We start from the raw sequence: 21,741 nt of genomic DNA on the forward strand, positions 1-21,741 counted from the left end.
CGCGATGGGGCTTGGGTTGACTAATCTGCCTGTTGGACTTGGACTTGGACTTTGGAATGGGGCATGGGGCCCGCGACTGACTGGGACCGTCAGTTCAGTTATATTAGGAGCTCGTATTTGGGAAGCGGGTGGGACTGTTTAGTTTGGCTTCTGGCTTCTGGCTTCTGGCTTCTCTTGAGTAGGTGAGTGAGGCCGAGGTTCATCGTCCTCAATCTGGTCTGGTCTTGGCCAGGATGATACGGGGGAGGTTATGATTATGGTTATGATTGAGACCCCATGTTTGATGGTGTATGTCTCCGTACTCCGTACGGATGCTGTACTCTTATACTGCATTACCCACCCTGAGTGAAGATTGTGGAATACGGCATAGGTCTGGGGTAGTGGGATATTGAGGCGTGGGGGTGCCACAGCCATACTGGCAATCACATAGCGTCATTAACAGCACAGTGCACCCATCTACGGCATAACTAATATGCAGATCCTTCGTAAACACCTCTCTCATTTGAGATGTATTGAGATGGTGATGTGTGCCATATTCTATATGCATCCAATGTCATGATATCATCACAGTATACTTACAATCTACCCCAAGTCAAGCGTAGTTAGTCTACCAACTAATCTTCCCTCGCTCGCGATCAAACCCACCCCGAAGCTGCAGCCCCGGTTTGACCACCTTCCCCTGCAAGACCGTATACTTGACGATATTCTCGCAGTCCTCCGGCCGCACGCGGGCCAGCCAGATGCCCTGCGCCGCGCCCTCGTCTGCCTCGCCCGTCGTCTTCCCTTGCGCGTCCTGCCCCGGTTTCTCCTTGCGATACCACTCAAAGTCCCGCCGCCGGTAAACAATCACATTCGCCGAGTACTTGTGGCCCCCAACGTGGCTGATGAAGTAGATGCCCACGCCGCCGGGCCGCTCATCGTCCAGGTCGCGGTACAGCTCCAGAGCCCGCAGATGGCGCTCGAACTCGCGCCGCAGTAACGGGGCAGACTGCCCGCACCGCGCGTCCCGGGTGCGCTGCGAGCAGAGAAGGATCACGGCCGCATGGCCGCAGGGCCGGGACCGGAGCGGAGTCAGCGAGCTGATATCCACTGGGGCGGGCTGCTGCTGCTGCTCCTCGCCCTCTGTCTCTGTCAGAGGTTCCGGGATGCTTCCGAGCGGTGTGGTGGTCGTCGGCGCACGGCTGACAAAGTACTTGATGAGGTCGGGCGCAAGAGCCGGAGTCACCTGCTCCACCACCGTGAAGGCAGGCAGGATCAGGACGTTGGTAGGCTGTTCCCCGGGCTCGTGGTGGTGATACTCGTCCGGCACCGGCATGTTGGACGCAGACAGCTTCAGATTCTACGAGTACACATTAGCAAGACTCATCCGTTGAATGCTGAATTGCACGATGACATACCCCATTGCTCGGCACAAGGCCCCCCTTCTCGATCGCCTCCATCAAACTGCCCTTCTCGTCCGCAACATCCCTCACCCAGTCTGTCTTCCCGGTCGCGACGAGCAGATGCGTCGCCCACCCGTTGACGTGCCCGTAGAGCTCATCCTCGTAGTCCACGTCGAACCTGGCGGGATACTTCACCGTACACGACGCACAGTCGTGGAGGCATTCCTCTCCGTCAACAGCCGGGTCGACCTTGGGGAACAACAAATCGTGTGACGGCGCCTTGCGGAATTCATCGAAACCCCCGCTCTCCTTGGGGGAGCCGGATGGCGTCGAGCCAAATAGCGAGGCGCCTCGGCGGAGAAGGGCCTGCATGCTGGTTTTGGATCAAAGTGCGCAGGTCGCATGCGACAAAGCAATTGTTTCGGATGATTTGATCTGGATTTTTATCAGATCTTATCAAGATTACGTTGCTCTTGTGCCAAGAACGGAAAAAAGACCGGCAAGTGGAAACTACGTACATAGTGTCTCATTCTCAGGTACGGAGTACGAATGACCAAGCTGTGCCGCATCTCCGATTGGCTTACGTCACCGCTATGTACATACCACGGCCAGAGAATGTGTAGAGAATCAGCAGCATTGGCTACCTTTAAGGGAATCAAGACCAGAATTTAGGCACTTAGTTTCTTGTAACCAAAACATCTCATGATCTACTATTTGTAGTATCCAAATTGTAAGCATAAGGCAGATCCGACGGCCCGCGGGGATCTACCAAGCGAATAACACTGCCCCCTGATGAACTGCCAGAGACATTCGATTGCATGCGTCTGAGCGATCGGGTCGACGGCGTGCGGGGAGGGGCCAATGTGCGATACCGATCGTGATGTCTGGATGCGACCGGCGATCCACGACTCTGCGCCGTAGGCGCAGTATGCACCGATCGGCTCTCCCAGGTCGACGAGGCGACCGAAGGCTGCAAGCTATTGCTACGGCGAAGAGACAGCGCGTCGCTATCATCCAAAAACTCCACGGTATCCGTCTCGCCTTCTTCATCGGAGGGTCCAATCAGGGACTCGCTGTCACCGCGAGAGCTTCCTCCTCGGATGTCATCCAGTATCCGAGCATCCAGGTATGTCATCCCCCGCAAGACGTCCGCAAAGACGTGCATCAGCTCCCTGAATTCATCCTCGTGGAGCTCGCGAGACGAAAACCGGGCCCGTTCGTAGTGAGCCAGAAACTCCGCACCGATTTCTGGGGGATTGACCAGGTTCAATGCCGTAAGATGCTGGATATACTCCCGCAATCCCATCGACGCAGGTCTCCGTAGTACTTCCACAACTCGCGTATCCGGAACTGACTGTCCATGATCGGAGAGGGAGGGATCGAACCGATGATGGGCGGCAGCCGATAGAAAGGGATCCGGAGGCGCAAGGGAAACCGCCTTGGCTTCGATCAGATGCGGTAGTTCCTGCACCACAGCGCGATACGGCAGGTCCGGTAGATCAGGCGACGAAGGAGACGACCATCCTGGATGTTCGACCTTACCCCAGGGCGGCTGGTCGCGATCCACCACAAGCATTGGATAGTCAGCGAATTTGTCCCCGTCTGCCGCTATATCTCTCGGTCGCGCCTGAAAGGCGATGATCGCGCTGCGGGCGAGTCCCTCCACTACTAGCCGGCGGACGCTCTTCCCGACATCTTCCTTCTCGACGGGAATCCATGCTTTGGGGATGGCAGATAGGACGGTACGATTCGTGTAGATCCGTGTCGCATATATGAGCGCTGCAAGAATAAATGTGGCCACATACGCACCGGTGATGAAGAAAATGTTGATGAGCCGGTGCGTTTTATAGCATTGGTAGATCGCGTCGGCGGGTGTGAGGATTATTAGGCAGACTAGGAGCACGGAAAAGAAAGTGAAGGCAGCATAGTTGAGGACGCGGTACAAGTTCAGGACCATAGTCATGGGCGCAGAGTACTGCGCTGCGCAGCTCTCGCCCTCATTGAATCTCAAAAGTTCGAGGACATGGGTGATGGAAGATTGAATGAAGATCATCCACCGTCGTGATCCCACCTCAAGATCACGTGATATTAAATAGGAGAAGAGGACAGTACGGAGTACTTGGTTGCACAGGAACATAGTGGATCCAATGGATTATTACTCGATACTCCGTTTCAGCTAGAGTGCCATAGTCCGCAACGTGATATCTATCTATGCCGGTTTATCCAAATTCGTATCGGACGCTTCTGTAACAATGTTCTACGTGTGTGAACGAGGAAGCGACAAGAACAACGAGCGTGACAGGTAATCGATGTAACCGCTTAATCCGACACGGCAACCTCATCCTCCCACTGAGTATCAATCTGAGGCCGAAGCTCAACGGCTTCTCCACGAGCACGACGGATCACCCTCTCGATGCCGTCCAGACCCATCTTGAGGACATCCATCTTTGGTCCATAACTCAAGCGAACGAAATGGTGGCAAGGACTGTCGAACAGATCTCTTCTCTTTGCCGGGTTCAAATCGAAGAAGATACCAGGGACCACAATGACCTTCTCAGTCAGAAGGGCATTGAAGAAGTTCAGTCCGTCGGAAATATTGGCCTCCTTGGGAAGAGGTGGTTCGAGGGACGTCAGGTCGAGCCAAATGTAGAAGGTGGCCTGGGGCACATCTTTGACGCGGAAACCAATCTCGTGCAGTCGCTTTAGGACATAGTCACGCTTCTCCCTGAAGTGCCGCTGCAGCGCCTTCATTTCCGCGCGCACGAGGGAAGGCTCGAGCATAGGGATAGCGGCCTCCTGGAATGGCACATTGGCACCACCGTCGAGGTAGGAGCCGGCGGAACCCAATGCGTCAATGAACTCCTTGGGACCGACGATCCAGGCGATACGCCAGCCGGGGAGACGGAAACGTTTGGTGAGACCGTCGATCAGAAGAACATCTGTCAGAATTAGCCTCCCATCTCTCTTGATTGTTCTGATTTACGAAAGGAAGGGCAGAGGTTGACGAACCATCTTGATTGACATCGACGACGTTGGCGGCACCGCTGATTGTCGAGCCATCACAGTCAGTGGTGTAGTTGTAGCCACCGTAGAATTCATCGAGAATGAGCGTTGCGCGATCTCTGCAAATGTCCTGGATCTGGGCAAGCTCGTCATTCGAGACAAAGTGTCCAGTAGGGTTACGGGGGTTCGACGTCAAGAGGACAGAAGTTCCGCGAGCAATCTCCTCCGCAATCTTGTTGGGATGGATATGGTAGTGGTCTTCTTCGGCGAGAGGAATGGGAATAGGTGCGATCTATGTAGAAGCATACACGTGAGTAACCGTACTCGACCGACAGCTCCAAAGTGCAGGAGGCGCCCAAAGGGCCCAAGACTGCCTGGCAATGCGATGCATATAGAATACTCACATTCTTGAATAGCGTCAACATCTCCGAGTAGGCAGAGTAATCGGGAATAGGGAAAGACAGGTACGAATTGCCCAGAATGGCCGCAATTCGAATCAGTCCCGCTCGACCACCCGGGACAATGCAGACATTCTCCCAGGTATACTGGCTTTCCTTTCCTTGACGGTAATGCTCATTGTATAGTTTGGCAACTGCCGCGCGCAGCGGCTTTATACCAGCGGTAGGACCGTATTCGCGGGCAGCGGATGTGATGGGGATACTGGTAGGTCGGGGAAAGCTTCCCTCGATCTCGTCGTCGGCTTCGGGGGCGCCCTGACCCAGGTTCGCCCATCCCGAAGGATCCTCTGCGTACCCGTGTTCTACTGCACGTTCTGTACACCAGACGACACCCGTCGAGGCACGGGAAGCATCGAGACCGGCGTGGGGACGGTGACCCTCGTGGGCAGCTCTGAACTGACGATGAGTTTCCGAACGAAGTTCTGCAGAGGTCCAGCTTGTCAGCGCAGTTGTTCATTGTAGGAAGCTTGTGGGGACAAAGTCGGTAACGCCTTCAGCGTCTAGGTAATTTCCTCAAGACGAAGCCGCAAGTATACATATGAGACACGCACCATTCTCGGACAGTTCCTTTCCAAGGGAGAACCGCCGGTTAGAAGGACGCAGAATGCTCAAGCGACGTCCAGAAAACGACATTTTCGTAGACTAGTATCAGTAGTCCTGTCCTGATGTGGCAGTATGTATATATGCGAGGAATGTAGATCCTTCTTGGCGCCGCTCTAATGATTTCGTAGAGGACACAAGGGTGTTCATGAACCAAAGGTGACGATGCTTGTGTATTGTTGATAGCAAGCTTCCTACTCCTTCATAGAGCAGAGGATCAATTATATTTAGTAATAACTTGCAAGAAGAAAGGCAGAAAGAGTGACAAAAAAACTGGGATAAGAGAAACCCCGCTCTACTCCAAGTTTCTCCTCCTACTAAATCGGAGACTGCCAGCGGAACCATATTACGGAGCTATGATCCATCAGCCAGAGTTTAGATAGGATGGATGCCTCGTAGATACTTCACGCCGTCTAGTCAACCAGACTCTCTTTCGAAAAGGCGACAATAGGCATCACTCTATATCACTAAATTAGGCCTCCTGCGCTGAAGCAGAATATCCCCGGCTCATTCCCCCGCTGGTCTCGCTTTCCGCATCTATAAAAGACCTTTATCCTCTCAGACATGGACACAGATGAAGATTCAGCTCTCTCAAGCGATCCAAGGAGAATCAGCTTCGTTTGCTAAAGACATTGTCCATTACGAAGTGAACACATGCCAGCCAGCATCAACCCTCTAAAAAGAACAAGACTAGATGACAGAGACACAGAAAATGCCTCATACAGCAACAGACCGCCGTTCCTTCAAGGCTGATCAGGCAGTCCAGCCCGATCTTCAATCCCAATTGACGAGTCTGGAAACGGTTGGGCGCCACACGAACAGTTCGGATTCTACCCGACCTTATCAGCTAAGCAGCCGCCTGCCCCATTGCAAAATGGGGATTCTGGATGATGGCCCGCGTCGCTGCACTGTTCATGCGGGCTGCTGAGAATAGGATTATGTATCTACTGTACTGTGTAGATGATAACTGATAGCTCTGGCATCCTTACAGAAAGAACGCGTACCCAAATCAAATCGACTCCCAAGGTGCGGCATGATCGTTGTGGTTGCGCATTTGGAGTCTTGGTCGACGATGGAGAAAAGGTGGGAGACTAGCTTCTATTTCCCTCAGGCTAAATTGATAGCGTCCAGGCTCCATACGGATCCACAATTCTCATCTCTTTATTCTCATACAGTTGTCCAGGGGTACTCTGTAAGAATCTGCTGAATGACGATGCTGAAGCTTGAGTATCTACAGAATAATGTATAATATCCAAGCGGCTGTGATGGATACATAGTATATCACTATCTAGATCTTTGACAATTGCTACAATTACGAGGGACTTGGTAGTATTGGATAGTTACTAGACTTTTCCATTAAACCTCCTTACTCGAGAAAAAAAAAAAAGAACGGAAAAAGCCAGACTACAATGCAAATGTGCCGCTTCTGCTCAATGGAAAATGTGAGTCGAAAGAAAAGACAAAGAACCAGCCCCTAAAACGAAATCCACTGTACATCTTGTCTCTCGATGACCTGGAAGAAACTGTCTGCTCAAAAGAGGAAAACGAAGAAACACAGCGGTATAACATACATCATGCAGTCATGGTTCATGGACGTGGCAAAAAGATAGAACAAGTCATGATCAAGATCTCCTCGACCCGGGGAGAGTACCCCCATGGATAAAATCAGGGGCAGATATGGTTGAGCATCGGGAGTAGATGGGTAAATATCGCTCTTCATTGTGATCAACACAGGGCCAATGCAACGGAGTAGTTAATTCCCACTTTACCTGCAAGTTTCAAGATTGACAACTTGACAGTCTCAAGCCAATCCAGTTGGGGGATGAGCTGGGAAATCCAGTGAGACAATGGAAGGCCGAGAAATCCAGGGGATATAATCCGTCCTGCTGCCAATTTCCCCCACATCAATGGAAGACAGGCAAAGGACGGTTCGAGAAAAAAACAAGCAAAAAAAGGCGAAAACAAACATGTGCAGAGCAGTCCAATGCTCTAGCTCTATCGAGTCTAATTCTCAACCACTTGGCAGTAGAGTTGTATCTCCCCTACTTGGCCCTTCGCAAGCATATCCCGATGCTGCTCGCGCCATTCCATGAAGGCTAGCTGGACAGCCTCGTCGCTGTCAATCGTAACAAAGTCTCCGTCCTCGTCCCGGTAGCGCAACCTAACCGACTTATTGCCGATGGATCGATTGGTGAACCGGGCCAGTTTGGCATCCACCCGATCAGTGAGCGATCGGAACATGATGTTACTGGCGATGACCAAGGTCACGTAATTGTCATCAAAGTTGACCTTGGCTTTGAGCTGGGTCGGCATGAGAGGCTCTTCGTCGGGCTCGCGGCTCAGTGGAGACGTCGGTTGATCGGATGCGGGCCCAGTGGCTCGAGACTCTGAATATTGAGGCTCGTGGAAATGGGTAGAGGCTTGCTGGCTGTGGCCGTTGCGAATCGGAAGATTCATACCGGTAGGCGAATTGTTCTGGCTTCTGTTCACTGGCGCCTTCATACTGGCCATATGAGCAGGAATGGGTGGTACCGGGACGTTGTCCACGGTCTGCATCGTGTGGGCTCCCATATACCGACGCGATTCAGAGTTGTGATGATGAATGTCCGGGCTGCTAGCGGAACGCATTCTTTGCGCCATGCCGTTCGCATTGGCCTGTCCTGCCAAAGGCGGAAGGGAAGGCCGAGTACCCCGGCTATTGGGCGCGTTGTTGAAGAAGTTGGTACCATCTCTGGATACGCCACGAGACAGTGCAGGAGCGGTGTAGCGATTAGGCTCCTCATTCCAGTTGTTCGACGGTGTGCCCTGGCGCCCATACGAGTAGCCAGTGGACTGGGAACTCGATCTGGTCGACGGTGTCTCGGCGACAGGGGAGAAGTACGAGTTCATATTCCTCTCTGCAGGTGACATGCTACCGGGCGTGAACTGCGTGTGGACAGACAGACTAGGGTCAGGCGGGAAGCGAGGTTGCCGGCCGGACGACAGCGGAGGTCCAGAGCTCCCGCTTCCTCCTGTTGCGGACCGGGTTCGAAGACTCGTGCTGGACGCATTACGGCTCATTGGGAACTCGGAGAAGAACGCTGCCTCCTTGGTGCCCTGCTCTTCAGCGTCGTACTCTTGCTGATAAGGATTCGGTATGTTCGCAATGCCCTTCATGTACATGAATTCCGTTTCGGAGGTACCCGTGTTTCGGGCGCTGCGTTGCTCCGCTTGAATCGCTCGCTGCGCGTCAATCTCCTTGTACCATTTGCGCATTACGTCCTCATTCTGGAAGCGAATGATGAAATTGTCCACAACTCCAGGATCGCCCTTCCAAAAGATCTGAATCCGATAGGATCCTGCGGGGAGGGACTGCCTGTTAGAACTGTGGTGGGCATATGTCCAAGGGTAGGGAGAACGCTCATACCTGGCTTTTGAAGGCAAACGATATCCGTCACATTGGCCATGTAGATGCGACCTTTCAGCTGCAGACGTGGCTTGCCCTTGATAGTTGTGGCCGGCTTATCCTTGCTCACCATCAACTTCGTTTTCTGTTTGTTTGGGTTGATATCCTTGCAGCAGAGTAATATCCGTTCGAAGAGATAAATGTGATACTAGATCGGACGCATTCTGGTTAGCATGACCAGCGCTTGCTTGTCAAATAACGGGATGATTCGCAAAACAGGTACAAACCTCTCTTTCAGAATCCTTGCCGGTGTCGCCTTTCAAGACAGTGAATGTGCCAAAGCGGAGCAATTCGCCGAACGAGTCGATCTTCAGAGCCTTCCAGTCGTCTACTCGTTCATCTAAATCGAGAAAGGCCGACGCTAGGTGCTCCTTGTCGATCGCGTCGTTTGCAGAGTCGAGAACAGACTGGATGGTGTCAATAGCTTTCGTGATATCAGCTTGGAGATCGGGATCCTCGGTTTGTTTGCGCAGTTCCTGTAACCGGTGGTTAATGACGGTGCACACACATCAGATCGGAAGTCAACACACCATAAGCATCAGGGGGTACTTTGTCATGCGCTGAAAAGGCTTGACAAAGAAACTGTTCAGAGTTGCAGGCTGAGCGACCATCTGCTGAAGGTCGAGCGGCCGCGGTGCTGACCGAATCTTGTCCCACTCTTTGAGACAGGCTTCATCACAGCGCATTTGATTCGAGATGAATGGCTCATATTGTCGAAAAGCTTCCTCGTGGTGAATGAACAGCTCACCCCAGTTTTGCTTATCCTCAGGTAGGGCGTAATGTTGCTCCATCCTAATTAGAAACCGTTGCGCGAAATCAAGGAGATTGTTCAAGTTGAGAAAGATCTGGTGGCTAGCATCTCCAGTCAGAGCCCCTGTCTCCTCTAGCTCCTTCTTGAGAGCCTGCAGATTCTGTAGGTGGTGGACGTAGTCGCGTTCTGTCTCCAGTAACTCCTTGAGAATGAACTCCCTCTTGGTGAGCTTCACCGCTCCTTTCGCTGGAACCGAAGTTGTGGAATCCAAAGACCGCTTCAACTGGCCCTGCATCTCCAGTATATCCAAAACGCGATTCACCATCTTGATCACCTTGATAAAGCCAGTCGTACTGTCGCCATATAGATCGGTGATCAAGAAGCAGTCCTGCTGGGGAAAGGCCAGCTCCTGCAGCGACGCCTGTAGGAACTTGAAGGTGGCGGCTTTGGGACGTTTCGCCTCGGGAACCTTGGAGGGATCGATCTCGAGGAGCTCGGGAGGATCAGAGGCATTGTAGATGGTCAACAAGGGGTATCCATTCCGAAGGCAATTCCAGAGCGATGCGACAGGGTCGGTGTTGCCCAGCTTCTCGTCCTCCTCCTCCATCTCTCGCAAGTGGGGTTCGAAGTTCGGTACCTCAGCCAGCCGTTTTTTGAGGTTTACACAGCTCTGATAGATCGATTCACCACCGCGACGGTTGATGATATTGTCCTCGGCGACAGGACCGCCGTTTGATACCACGGGCTCCATCATCTCAGCTGCCGGCCACTCGAAGTCGTAGTGGCACGGAAAACCAAAGTGTGAGTCGAATCAGATCCGCGCAGCAGACCGAAGGAAGGAGGTCGAAAGAGATGAAAATCGTCGGTCAAAGGGAATACTGTCGATCATGGATCACGAGTTTTTCGAGCCGGTGGACTGATGAGGGATGGACGGGTGCGAGCGAGCAGAGAGGTTAAGGTAGGTAGGTGGTTGTCAGGAAGGGGAGTGGAGATAGGTACTCCGTAGATAGATAGTTAACTAATAACTATCCCTTTGGGTCGAGCCAAACGACGAAGCTTTCCCGCGCCCTAACTAACTCTGGGAGAAGATGTTAAAATGGGACCAAGAAAGAAGTATTAATACACTCGCGTCCTTTCTCAACGCACAGAATTTGCAGGACTCCTCTTTTTCCTGTGCTTCCTTATCTTCCTTGATTTATTTTGGTAAATTCCCCGACCCTTGCTGCGAACAGCTCCAGGTATCAATAGTATCGGAAATTCTCAGGAGGGATCTTCTGTACTGAGAAATTAAAAGAAGGGTGGGTGTGGGGTTTGCCGCTGCGGGCGTTCTCAAGAAGCCCAAGAACTAAGGAGGCGTTCCCACGGCAAAAGGGAGGGGAGACGAAGGAGGGGATGGATATCTGATGTGGTACCACTGCACCAGAAGCCAGGATAAAAATATGATAGAAGGAAGACGACAAGAGAGCAGACTCTTTTGAGCAGAGAACAGATAGGAGGGGTGGAAGAAGGAGAAGAAAGATGATGAGTAACAGAGCGCCAGGGACAGACCTCGCAAGAATCCAGGCCAATGGATTGCTTAGTTACTGAAGCAGGGTAGCGCGCGTTAGTGCTATGTATATCTAGTTATAGAAGCAGTAGTACTGTAGGCAATACGGAGTACCGAAGTATTTAAAGTAGCTGTGGAGAGGTGGGGAGAAGCAGACTCTGAATAGCTAGTATCAGCAAAAGAGAGTCTTACAGAACTTTCTTTCTTAGTTTGTGATAATAAGGTCATAAAATAGGGAAGAGAGAGAGGATCCTGAAGGAAGAAGAGATCATCTAAAGCTTATAACTAAGGACAAGAAAGAAGCATAATGATTCTGTTACAAATCTCACGGACTTTACAGAGGTATATAATCCTGATGATATGATGCAGACATACCTCTCTAGTAAATGTAAGAACTGCATAGGAGGCAGGGGTTATAAACTTTTAGACGGAATCTCTTCCACCTAATTTTTTTAATACCTCCTGCATTCAACTTATTTTATAGTAGGCTTAAATTTGACAAATGTCCTTCTGTTCTCTTTTGTCAGCTCCTTGGCAGTCAGGGTCACACTACATCATGTTGTCCTGAAGTCCTACGTCTGACTATCTATCTATCTATCCACCTAGTATTCACCTAAACTCTCGAGTGACAGGTGATTCAGAACATCAAAATCCAAAACACATCAATAACAATGGAGCCTTTGATCTAATCTAATAGACTCTGATATCCATTACTCAATTGGACGGCGGGCCTGGGAAGTGGAGACCTCAATCAGTCAGTGTTTCGGCTCTCAACTCTATCAACTGATGGAGTATCTAGTGCAGCGAAAGGGAGAGAGACTGGGCACTTGCATGATACATATTCTTCTCCCGGTTCCAAGTAGGTCCACAGCATTCGTTGTTGATAGACAGTAAGCAGCCGTGACGAATCTGGTCTCTTGACCTCAAGAGTCAAGGAGGGTGGGAGTCCTTGCTGCTGTATCTATCTATCTGATACCAGAAATGCCGCACGGTACTTCTTTCCACTCAGATTCAAATTGGGCTGGAATAATTAGTATCTTTCTGGTTATTCCAAAGACTTGATATTTTCTTCGAAAGTAAGGAAGGCATTGTTCTCTTCAAGGAATGGGTTCAAATTGTTCGGTCACAGCTCTCCGTACGGTGTGGCATCAGGTATCCATGATATGGCCGTATTGTCCCTTACAGAGAGACAGCACCTCCCGGAGTGCCGGTGCTTCTTTCGCTGTAGGATGAACGGTCAAACTCCTACCAGAAAATGAAATGGAAAACGAGCTAGAAAGCAATGACTACCACGTAGATAGAATTCCAAGAAACTCATTATAGATTGCAATTCTAAATACTCGACCTTCAAATCGATGGGATTGGAATCATTGGATACACGTATATGCGTGTATTCTGACATGATATACCGCTCTCAGCTTGACATAATCGACAAACAACTTCCCCTCCGGCCAAGCCATCTGGCTGCCATCACGGCAATACTGTAAAGGTCCGATCCATTGAAGACCATTCTATCAATCTTCAAGTTCAGTCTTGATTGGCATGATCCACTGTTCTGATCAATTATCATATCCCCTGACTGTACGATCAACGGAAACGTCCTAGCTTTATCTATTGACAGGCAGTGGCCGCCGCGATTACATCCTCACCCATGTCAACCAAGCTCATACTGAACGACGAAGATTCATTATAGAGACAATAATCCGACCACACGACTGTTATCGGACGAAAATTTTTCACATGGAGCAAGAGCCCGCTGCGGCGGAAGCTGCAATTCCTCGTCTCATGCGGCTCCGGGACTCCAGTTGCTCCTCCGATTTCACCGCCCCATCATTGTCTCCAGCAGGCTTCAAGCTTGATGAAGGTTATGCTGACGAGACAAAAAGCCAGTCGGACAATGATTGCTTGAAACCGTCTTCAGGCGATGTGATGTCCCTTCCCGATTGGCTCCTTGCACTCCGAGAAGCGGACAAAGCTGGTGAGTAAGGCGTGCGGCCAGAACTGGAAACCCGTCCGGTGAAAGCCATTGCTGTAACCATGGAGACTGATGGATTATCTTCTTGGCTGTGCAGAATTCGCTTATAACTTGCTCCGGACCCTACGAACCTCTACTATTGCCTCGGTCGTCGATCGACTCGCCCCTCTGTTGCACATGGACCCTGTTCTCAAGCTACCGCCAGAAATCACATCCGAGATTTTCTCCTACCTTGACCCCAAGACCCTTTTGACGGCCTCATTAGCATCCCGCGCGTGGCGCAGCCGTATCTGTGACACTCGACTATGGAGAGATCTATACATCAGCGAAGGCTGGCGCGTCGACATCGACGCCATCCGCACATTCGAACAGAAGCACTCCGCGCTATCCTCGCCGCAGAGTCGCAAATCACGGTCGAGACATGAAGATTCGGATGTTGGAGAGCCGAAAAATAAGAAAAGAGTCCCTCAGGGTTGGCTGGACTCGCGTGCTACAGAAACAGTATCGGATGACGCGCCAGCACGGGATCTCGGAGCGCCCGTGGAAGCGGATAATGAGGGAGACCACCAGATGAGTGATGTTGTGAAGGACCGTGCCGTGTCGGCAGCCTCGAGATCTTCGCCGCTGTCTCCCAGTAACAGATGTGATTCCCGAGCTGTCGATTTACCCGAATCGAACGGTCAGCCGCTGTCCACTTCCCCAAAGTCTCAAATCATGATTCGAATGCCTAATGGCGCCGTGCGAATTAACTGGCCACACCTCTACAAACAACGAAGACGCTTGGAAGAAAACTGGGCGAAAGGCCGATTCACTAACTTCCAACTCCCGCATCCGGCCCACCCAGAAGAGGCTCATCTGGAGTGTGTGTATGCAATTCAGTTTATAGGGAGGTGGCTCGTCAGCGGCAGCCGAGATCGGACTGTTCGCGTTTGGGATTTGGAGACCAAGAGGCTTTGGTATCGTCCCCTTGTCGGTCACACAAAGTCGGTCCTATGCCTGCAGTTTGACCCGCGGCCGTCGGAAGATGTCATAATATCGGGCAGTAGCGACAAAAATGTCATAATTTGGCGATTCTCTACCGGTGAGAAAATCCATGAAATCACGTCCGCCCACGATGACTCCGTCCTGAACCTCAGATTCGACGAGCGCTATCTTGTTACCTGCTCTAAGGATAAACTCATCAAGATCTGGAATCGACGAGAACTTACACCACTGGACAAAGATTATCCCAGCGTTCGTCAAGGAGTCGGAGTTACGTATCCGTCTTATATTATCGACACCAGCGAAATCCCATCTCCCGTTTTAGAAGCAGAGCTTGCCAAAAACCACATCAGAAGCTTGAGGCCTTACTCTCTTTTGATGACGTTGGACGGACACGGGGCAGCGGTTAATGCGATACAGATGAACGACGATGAGATCGTTTCTGCGTCGGGGGACCGTCTCATCAAGATTTGGGACATCCACAGCGGTGCATGCAAGAAGACTCTGCCGGGTCATGAAAAAGGCATTGCGTGCGTGCAATTCGACAATCGACGTATTATCAGCGGAAGCAATGACGATACGGTCCGAATTTTTGATCATGCCTCTGGCGCAGAGGTCGCTTGTTTACATGGACATGCCAACTTGGTAAGGACCGTCCAGGCTGGCTTCGGTGATCCACCGGGCGCCGAGGAAGCCATGAGACTTGAGGCTCTGGCAATCGAAAATGAGTTCTGGGACGCTCAACGCTCCGGTGAAGGGGTGGACTTGGGTCCTAGTGCCCTCAGACGCGCCGGCTATCATCAAAACACTGCGGGCTCGCGGAACCCTCGGGACATCAAGGCCCTGGGTGCCAAAATACCTCCAGGCGGAGGTGGCAGTCAATGGGGTCGGATCGTTTCGGGGTCGTACGACGAATCAATCATAATCTGGAAAAAAGACAAAGAGGGCCGATGGGTCATAAGCCAGCGATTACGGCAGGCCGACGCCGTCGACAACGCTTCACAGGCGCAGCCGTCCTCTTCGCGGACAATGGTTCCTCCCCCGCGAGTCCCGCAGAATCAGGGTCCGCCTTTGCCTCAGGGGCAAGCTGCTGTGCCTCCCCCTGGACAAGCACCTTCCACGCAGCATCTCCCCCCCATCAACCAAATTCATCATCAGGCTCCTATCACTCATCCTGCGCCTGGTCAACAAAATGCTCTCTGGAACTCCTGGAACACGGGCAACGCCAACGCTCAAGTAGGGCACGCTGCGAATCCGGCACTGTTGATCCAGGCCCAACATCATATGCAGAACGCGCAGCCCATTCCAAACCCCGTACCGCCGCACCACCACCACCATGTCCGCGTGAACCGAGCTCTGAACCCGCAAGGTGGCCACCCCACGTCGAGGATCTTCAAACTACAGTTCGACGCTCGCAAGATCATCTGCGCCAGCCAGGATCCCAGGATCGTGGGATGGGACTTTGTCGGCGATGACGAAGAACTCAATGAAGCGTGCCAATTCTTTACCGGTCTATAATACTTTATCGAACTTCGTTCCCGGTTCGAGTGCGCTTTCTCTCGGGCCTTTTCTCGTCACATAATTCTTTCTCTGTCCTTATTAGCATGACCACTTCACTTTCTGTGCATCTATGCCACTCATTCTTCTCTATGCCCGATAATTCTTTAGCTACTTGCGGCACATTTGGTCTTTTCCTTTTGGACCTCTGCATCTCGGGTTCATTGCCTTTCCTTCCAAGCCTTCTCCTACTTTCCATATTTTTTTCCCACCACAGCACACGCATATTATCCCTTACGTTTTCTATGTCCAAGCATATTTGCATGTGAGCAGCGGAGTTGCCTGGTATATGACTTAGCCATTTGGATGTCTTTATTGGTTCTCTTTCCAATCATAATGAAAGAAATAATGATACAGTTACAAGGCTTGGTGTTTGTTCGTAATGCAACACCCAAGGGAGCCGAGTACAATTTATGACTAGCGACAGGTTCTGATGAGGTTGATTGTCCCAAGGCTCTCCGTGTCTTTCTAGTGATATAACAATGCCAACCCGGGCGTCCAGAAAAGGATCTACCTGCGTGATTGCCCAATTTGACAGACCGAGATTCTGCGTGCTCAGGTCCGTAGAAGTCGCTTGACGGATAATACTATACTCGACAGTTGATCCCATTGCCAGGCGAGCTCCTTGCAGTGGTGTACGTATCGTTCGAAGATTGTGCGTATATGATGTCGTCCTGTTCGTCGAAGCCTGGGAGGCAACAGCAGAGAGAAAGCGCCCTGATCTGTAGAAACTGCAACAAAGGGTCTGCTGACCAGTGGACTGTTCCAGTCATGTCGACAGATCGACGAGGCTCGCCAATTCGATCCGAACTCTGTTGCTGGGGCTCATTGCCACTCAGTGAAGTACGACCATGCTGTGGTTGGGAGATGCTAGTCCGTCTAGGAATGAGGTTTTTCGCCCGGGACACCGTAGCAGGTCCTGTGTTTCGAGATCGTCCAGTCACGGTCGGTTTAGGTATTGCTGGCGTGACACTGGAAGAATTGAAACGACGATTCTCTTCAGCGGGACGCGAAGTTGGCACTGATGCTTCGGCTTGCGCTAAGCTTGTGGACTTCACGAACCTCGTACCATATTCATTCGGACGGTTAGAGTCGCTTTCCTCCTCGACAGTCTCCCAATCGGCCGCAGGAAGCGCTCTCCGGTGGAAAGGATGGTCGTCGAGTCGTCTGACCAAGCTTGTACCATGGGCGCTATGCCGATAGGGAAAGCGTCCTAGCACTGCCGTACCATCTCCGGCCCTTGCAACGGGAATCGACTGTCTAGTAGGCCGAGGAGGGGCAGCTGAAGAGAATCCGAAGAACCTGCGCAAGGTTTCCCCATAGGACGCCACGCCTCCACCATTCGAAGTGAGTGGACCTGTGGTTGGTGGAGTTCTCTGTTGGATATGTCCCTCGCGAACAAAGGACTGAACGAAAAACTGGGTAGAGTAGGATATCGCTTCAGGACTTCCGAAAGATGGAAGGCCCGGAGGTGTGGGTGATCTATATGGTGGAGGGAATCGCGGAATAGCAGGACGCGCTGGCGACCCTTTACGTCCTGGCCATTTAGGAACTCGTTGAACATTGTCTAGGTCATTGAGACTGGCCACTTTACGATGACGAGACTTATCACGAGAGTGCTTCTTCAATGAAACGTCAGACAAAACAAGTTCAGATTTCTCGTCACAGCTCGCGGTCGCTGCGACGCAGGTGTCTGATAATGGATGCGAGTCCCACACTGGGCCTTTGATCATCTGCTCTTTTGAGAGATAGAGAGCGTGAGAAGCATGTGCTTCATGGGCTAAAGGAATGAACATGGCCATATTCGGTGCCATCCCACTGTCTAAGATTTCGTCCATGGGATTATCAGTGCTACGGGTCAATGAATAACGGTCGTCGACGGAACCCGCTCTGGCAGCATTGTAGATGGAGCTTTCGTCACTGGTCAATGGCACAGATAGACCTGTATTCGTGTTTCGGACATTTCCATGATATGTATTTCGTCCATTAAGAGATGACCGTCGATCGGAGGACACAGACTCGCTGGAGACAGAACGACATCGGAGTGACATGTTCAATGACAATCAGGAGTCATGAACGAAAGAGTAACAATGGATGCTCAGTAAGACTGCAGAAGACGGTGTACCAAGTGCTTTCGAGGCTCGGGAGTGTGGGATGCAATCTTCGCCAACAAACTTCTTGTGGCCCTGTGCACCTTCCGCACCTTCGTCACAAGGCAGGAGCAGGAATACGGATGCAGCATCCAAGAACGGAAAGCGAGAGAAAGCAAGACGATTGATGATACATTGTCAGCTTCGTTGTGATATGTGCGGAGACAAATATAGACACATATGGGCAGAGTTCCGAAATAGTACATGGAGGGAATTACAGAATAATATGCACATTGAAAGTATTGGCTGTAGTAGTTGATAGTCGACATCAAAGCTGGGGTAACCGAAAAAAAAAAAAAAAAAAAAGAAAATCTATAGGATATCATGATCATAAAGCCGTGACGCTTTGGCTGAGACTCGACTTGCCAGTGCTTGCTGCTTGTTCTTTCTTCAGATTCCGGATCTGAGTCTCTAGTCGTCTTCGTTCTTCTTGTTCCGCCTGCACAGATAGGTTAGCCTGGAATAATGGCAACGGAAGGCCACGACATTGTAACTAACCTTGAGGATCTTCATGTTCTCAATGCGAGTGTCACGCATCATCTTTTTGAATTCATTCTTCAGGACCATTGTAGAAGTGGTCTCATACGTGCCATCTCGTCCCACTGCGTTGTTGACACCCATCCAATTGATTCGCTCCTCGTTGAGCTGCGTCTCCAATTGCTCGCAGCGGTCACGTAGACCATCAATCATGCCTTCGTACCGCTCACGCTCTTTCTCGAACTCGATGCTGGCCTTGGTCATGACTTCATAATCGTCAATAGTTTCCCGGAGTTCCCTTTCCAGCATCTGCACTCGCTGCTGCAGATCGCTGCTACCAGGCTTTCCGGCTTTGAGGGCTGCGAGCTCCTCCGCAAGCTCAAGATTCCTAGTGTTCAAGGCATCAAGTTCCTTTTGGATAGCTGGATTGGCGGCCACCTCTGCTGCTCGTTGGGCTCTGCTACCGTACGCACCATCGAGCTCCGCTTTGGCCATTGTCAGTTCCGTTTGTACCCTGACGACTTCGCCTTCCATTTCTGTCAATTCGGCCTGCAGACGACTCGCGCTCTGTTCTGCGTTTGTGCGTCCCTCAGCTGCTTCTCTGACTCGCGACTCCATGTCGGCGCGAAGCTTTCCCATAGCGTCTTGCAGCCGAGAGACCTCGCTGACCATTTCACTCAATTCAGCCTGCAGCCGAGTCGCACTCTCTTCTGCAGCGACACGAGAATCTAAGGCTTCCTTGATCCGTGCGTCAGCATCGTTGCGAACTTGCTGCATCGTCTGCTCCAGCTGCAGTACTTGTTGTTCGGCTCGGTCCCGGGCCTCGACAGCTTCCTCAGCTCTGGCGTTGGCCTCCTGACGAAGTTGATCAACCACACTCTGCAGACGTGTGACTTCACTATCTGCCTTCAAGCGAGCGGCAGTGAGTTCCTCTGTTTGAGAGGCGCTTTCGGATCGAAGCTGTTCGAGATGGGATTCTAGACGAGCGACCTCGTGCTCAGCCCGCACACGGGCTTCATCAGCTTCCGTCTGATCGTCCCTCCCCTGCTTAAGTTCCTGGATGACAGTCTGTAAGCGTGACAGCTCTGCCTCCGCATGCACTCGAGCTTCTTTTTCGGATGCCAAAGCACTCGCGTGATCTTCCGCGACGCTCTTGTGTTGTTGAAGGTCGTTGAGTTCCTGACGTAGAGCTTCGAGTTGCTTGATTGCCAGGTCGAGTTCATCCTTTGCACTCTGAGCCCCCTGCTCAGACAGCTCGAGGTCTTTCCGGAGATGAGCGATCTGCTCAACCAGATCGGCTATGTGTGCATCTCGTTCCGCGTCCGATTTGGAGTTCAATTCCCGCTGTTGCTGAATTTGAGTGGTTAAGATGCTCTTCTGTTCGAGGAGCTTCTCAATCTGGCTATGAAGGTCATCAATACCAAGATTCAGGTAATCGAAATGTGCTTGTAGGCCATTCCCTGATGACGCCGGGGGAGGAGAGAGAGCCTGCGAGCGAGACAATCCAGATTGCCCCACGATGTGGTGTAGTCGGGCGTTGATTTCCACTAAATGGTTCTCCGTACCGTGATCCGACTCCAAGGTGCGCGGTGTCTCAGCTGATTTTGCAGCTATTATATTCAAACCACGCTCAATGTAAGCGAGGAGCGCTTCGACTGTCGCTGTCGGATTGATTGATGTCGCATCATCCGAAGTTCGAGGAATCGCATCATAGTCGCTCTCAGGTTGCAGCCTTAAAACCATGTCGCGCAGGTTCTCACTCAAAGCTTCCAGCCTTCGTTCGGTATTACCGATAACTTCAAGCCCAATCATCTCTTGGCTACCGGAACCAGCTGGGCCATCAAGATTGTCTGACGTCTTGTACAAGCTTCTGTCGTCAAAGTCGTCGATACTGCCGCGGGTGTTGTGGCTAGAGAGGCTCTCCGGGGTATGTGGAACGTTCCTCAGGTTCTTCTTCAACCCCTTATGCGTCATCTGTAGAACACCGGCTGTGTGTTCCAATAATCTTTGGCGTACGTGCTGCGCCTTGCGTTCCAAGTTCCAGATTTCATTTGCCAGCTCCTCGCACTTTCGCGTGCTCTCCGCCAGTTCCTCCTCCGTTTTGTCCACAGAGTCCGTAGCACCGAACCCATTTCTGTGACTGGGACGAGACTTCGGCGAGATCCCTGCGTCGTATTCTTCGCTAGCCCTACGGTTTGTTGAGTTGTTTAATCTGCTAAGCGACAGAGCCGCGTCGCGCAGTTTCATTTCCAGGGCTAATTTCCGTTTGGCTGCGTTTAGGCGACTGGACAGAAAGAAGTAATCTTTCTTCAAAGCCTCAACTTCCTCCAACGACATTATCTCATAATTCATGCTGTCCCCCATAGCGGTTTCGGTGAGTAGGTACATGGCGACGGGGTCGTTGGCGTTCAGCAAAGATGGACTTCGTGGCTGGCTCGGATTGAGCTATAAGAATAGATGTGTTAAAAGCATGGTTCAATATGAGAGAGACACCGAGTGAGAGTTCAACGCACCGGATTGTATCGCAATTTCTCCGCATATTGGGGCTCAAAGGTCTCGCGGTAGCCGTTCATGAGAACCTTGGCTGGAGGGGCCGGAGGGGCCTCGAAGGAGGCGGACGACAGGTATCTCGGGTCGCCATAGGATGACTGGCTAAAGCGATCGTGATCGTTCATCTCGAGTTCTAGAGACGAGATATCCCGATGAAACGCGCGGTGGAATGCGGCAATGGATTGGTGTGGAGAATTGTCTCAGGGACGAGCCGTCACCAAACAGGGATCATTATCATAAAGCAGCAGCTACTTCCACATCAACCAAGGTCAGTGAATGGCGATTTGTGTGAGAAGAGATATAACAGAGTAAATGGCAAGTTATTCAGACGATAATAGAGTGGATAAGGTGGGAGGAAAAAATGATTTTGGGGGGATTGAGGAGCGAAGAAGATCAGCAAGTCTAAATTCTAACTTAGAAGAAGAGGATGAGGCTACCTGAAGGACAGGCCAACACACCATAATATGATGGATCAGCATTCACAGGAACATCATTCATCAAAATACTTTTGACATGATTGAGAATACAATAACGGTCGCATGAGCTAATTCAGTCCTGGAGAAATGATATGACTGGTAGCAACTACATGCATATGCTTTGTTGTTTTTCTGCATCTTGGCTTCTTAGGAGGTGCTTAGATAGGTAACAAAAGAAAATGGAATCCGCAAAGACCTCTCGCATTCTGGACCCCCAATTAGACTTGTGGAATGCATGAGATGATCTCCCCTATTCTGATCGATCTCGTTTCGATAGTGGTCTACTAGATAATATTCACTGATCCCATGAAAATATGGTTCCTTAACCAACCCCTGGTTCAACCCCAGATGGTTCCCCTGAAATCCAAGACTTATCAAGGTATGAGGTAT

The 21,741-nt window shown here is 51.3% G+C and overlaps 7 protein-coding genes across 7 annotated transcripts, besides 2 other annotated features; 1 reads left to right on the forward strand and 6 right to left on the reverse strand.

Moving 5' to 3' along the window:
• The first annotated feature begins 144 nt into the window (after positions 1 to 144).
• Positions 145 to 172: a microsatellite.
• Positions 173 to 607: 435 nt separating this feature from the next.
• On the reverse strand, positions 608 to 1,754 carry NFIA_104720 (sucrase/ferredoxin-like domain-containing protein; the record flags this gene model as incomplete). The annotated part of the gene is made up of 2 exons (XM_001266880.1): positions 608 to 1,339; positions 1,398 to 1,754. 2 exons carry the CDS (start codon positions 1,752 to 1,754, stop codon positions 608 to 610), a joined length of 1,089 nt encoding a protein of 362 aa, XP_001266881.1.
• A 328-nt stretch (positions 1,755 to 2,082) lies between these two features.
• NFIA_104730 (DUF4129 domain-containing protein) lies at positions 2,083 to 3,345 on the reverse strand (the record flags this gene model as incomplete). Its single annotated transcript, XM_001266881.1, has 1 exon — positions 2,083 to 3,345. The coding sequence occupies one exon, from the start codon at positions 3,343 to 3,345 to the stop codon at positions 2,083 to 2,085; it is 1,263 nt and encodes a 420-aa protein (XP_001266882.1).
• A 356-nt stretch (positions 3,346 to 3,701) lies between these two features.
• Positions 3,702 to 5,476, reverse strand: NFIA_104740 (pyridoxal phosphate-dependent aminotransferase; the record flags this gene model as incomplete). The annotated part of the gene is made up of 4 exons (XM_001266882.1): positions 3,702 to 4,321; positions 4,392 to 4,677; positions 4,790 to 5,265; positions 5,395 to 5,476. 4 exons carry the CDS (start codon positions 5,474 to 5,476, stop codon positions 3,702 to 3,704), a joined length of 1,464 nt encoding a protein of 487 aa, XP_001266883.1.
• Positions 5,477 to 7,447: 1,971 nt separating this feature from the next.
• On the reverse strand, positions 7,448 to 10,393 carry NFIA_104750 (Rho family guanine nucleotide exchange factor CDC24; the record flags this gene model as incomplete). The annotated part of the gene is made up of 4 exons (XM_001266883.1): positions 7,448 to 8,781; positions 8,850 to 9,036; positions 9,116 to 9,364; positions 9,419 to 10,393. 4 exons carry the CDS (start codon positions 10,391 to 10,393, stop codon positions 7,448 to 7,450), a joined length of 2,745 nt encoding a protein of 914 aa, XP_001266884.1.
• Positions 10,394 to 12,925: 2,532 nt separating this feature from the next.
• NFIA_104760 (F-box and WD domain protein) lies at positions 12,926 to 15,659 on the forward strand (the record flags this gene model as incomplete). The annotated part of the gene is made up of 2 exons (XM_001266884.1): positions 12,926 to 13,163; positions 13,258 to 15,659. The coding sequence occupies 2 exons, from the start codon at positions 12,926 to 12,928 to the stop codon at positions 15,657 to 15,659; spliced, it is 2,640 nt and encodes an 879-aa protein (XP_001266885.1).
• A 626-nt stretch (positions 15,660 to 16,285) lies between these two features.
• Positions 16,286 to 17,749, reverse strand: NFIA_104770 (uncharacterized protein; the record flags this gene model as incomplete). The annotated part of the gene is made up of 1 exon (XM_001266885.1): positions 16,286 to 17,749. One exon carries the CDS (start codon positions 17,747 to 17,749, stop codon positions 16,286 to 16,288), a length of 1,464 nt encoding a protein of 487 aa, XP_001266886.1.
• Positions 17,750 to 18,134: 385 nt separating this feature from the next.
• Positions 18,135 to 18,159: a microsatellite.
• A 17-nt stretch (positions 18,160 to 18,176) lies between these two features.
• Positions 18,177 to 21,000, reverse strand: NFIA_104780 (involucrin repeat protein; the record flags this gene model as incomplete). Its single annotated transcript, XM_001266886.1, has 3 exons — positions 18,177 to 18,287; positions 18,347 to 20,770; positions 20,839 to 21,000. 3 exons carry the CDS (start codon positions 20,998 to 21,000, stop codon positions 18,177 to 18,179), a joined length of 2,697 nt encoding a protein of 898 aa, XP_001266887.1.
• Positions 21,001 to 21,741: the final 741 nt, after the last annotated feature.

The sequence above is a fragment of the Aspergillus fischeri genome, genomic scaffold, assembly GCF_000149645.3.
Source record: "Aspergillus fischeri NRRL 181 1099437636245 genomic scaffold, whole genome shotgun sequence".
Lineage (NCBI taxonomy): Eukaryota > Fungi > Ascomycota > Eurotiomycetes > Eurotiales > Aspergillaceae > Aspergillus > Aspergillus fischeri.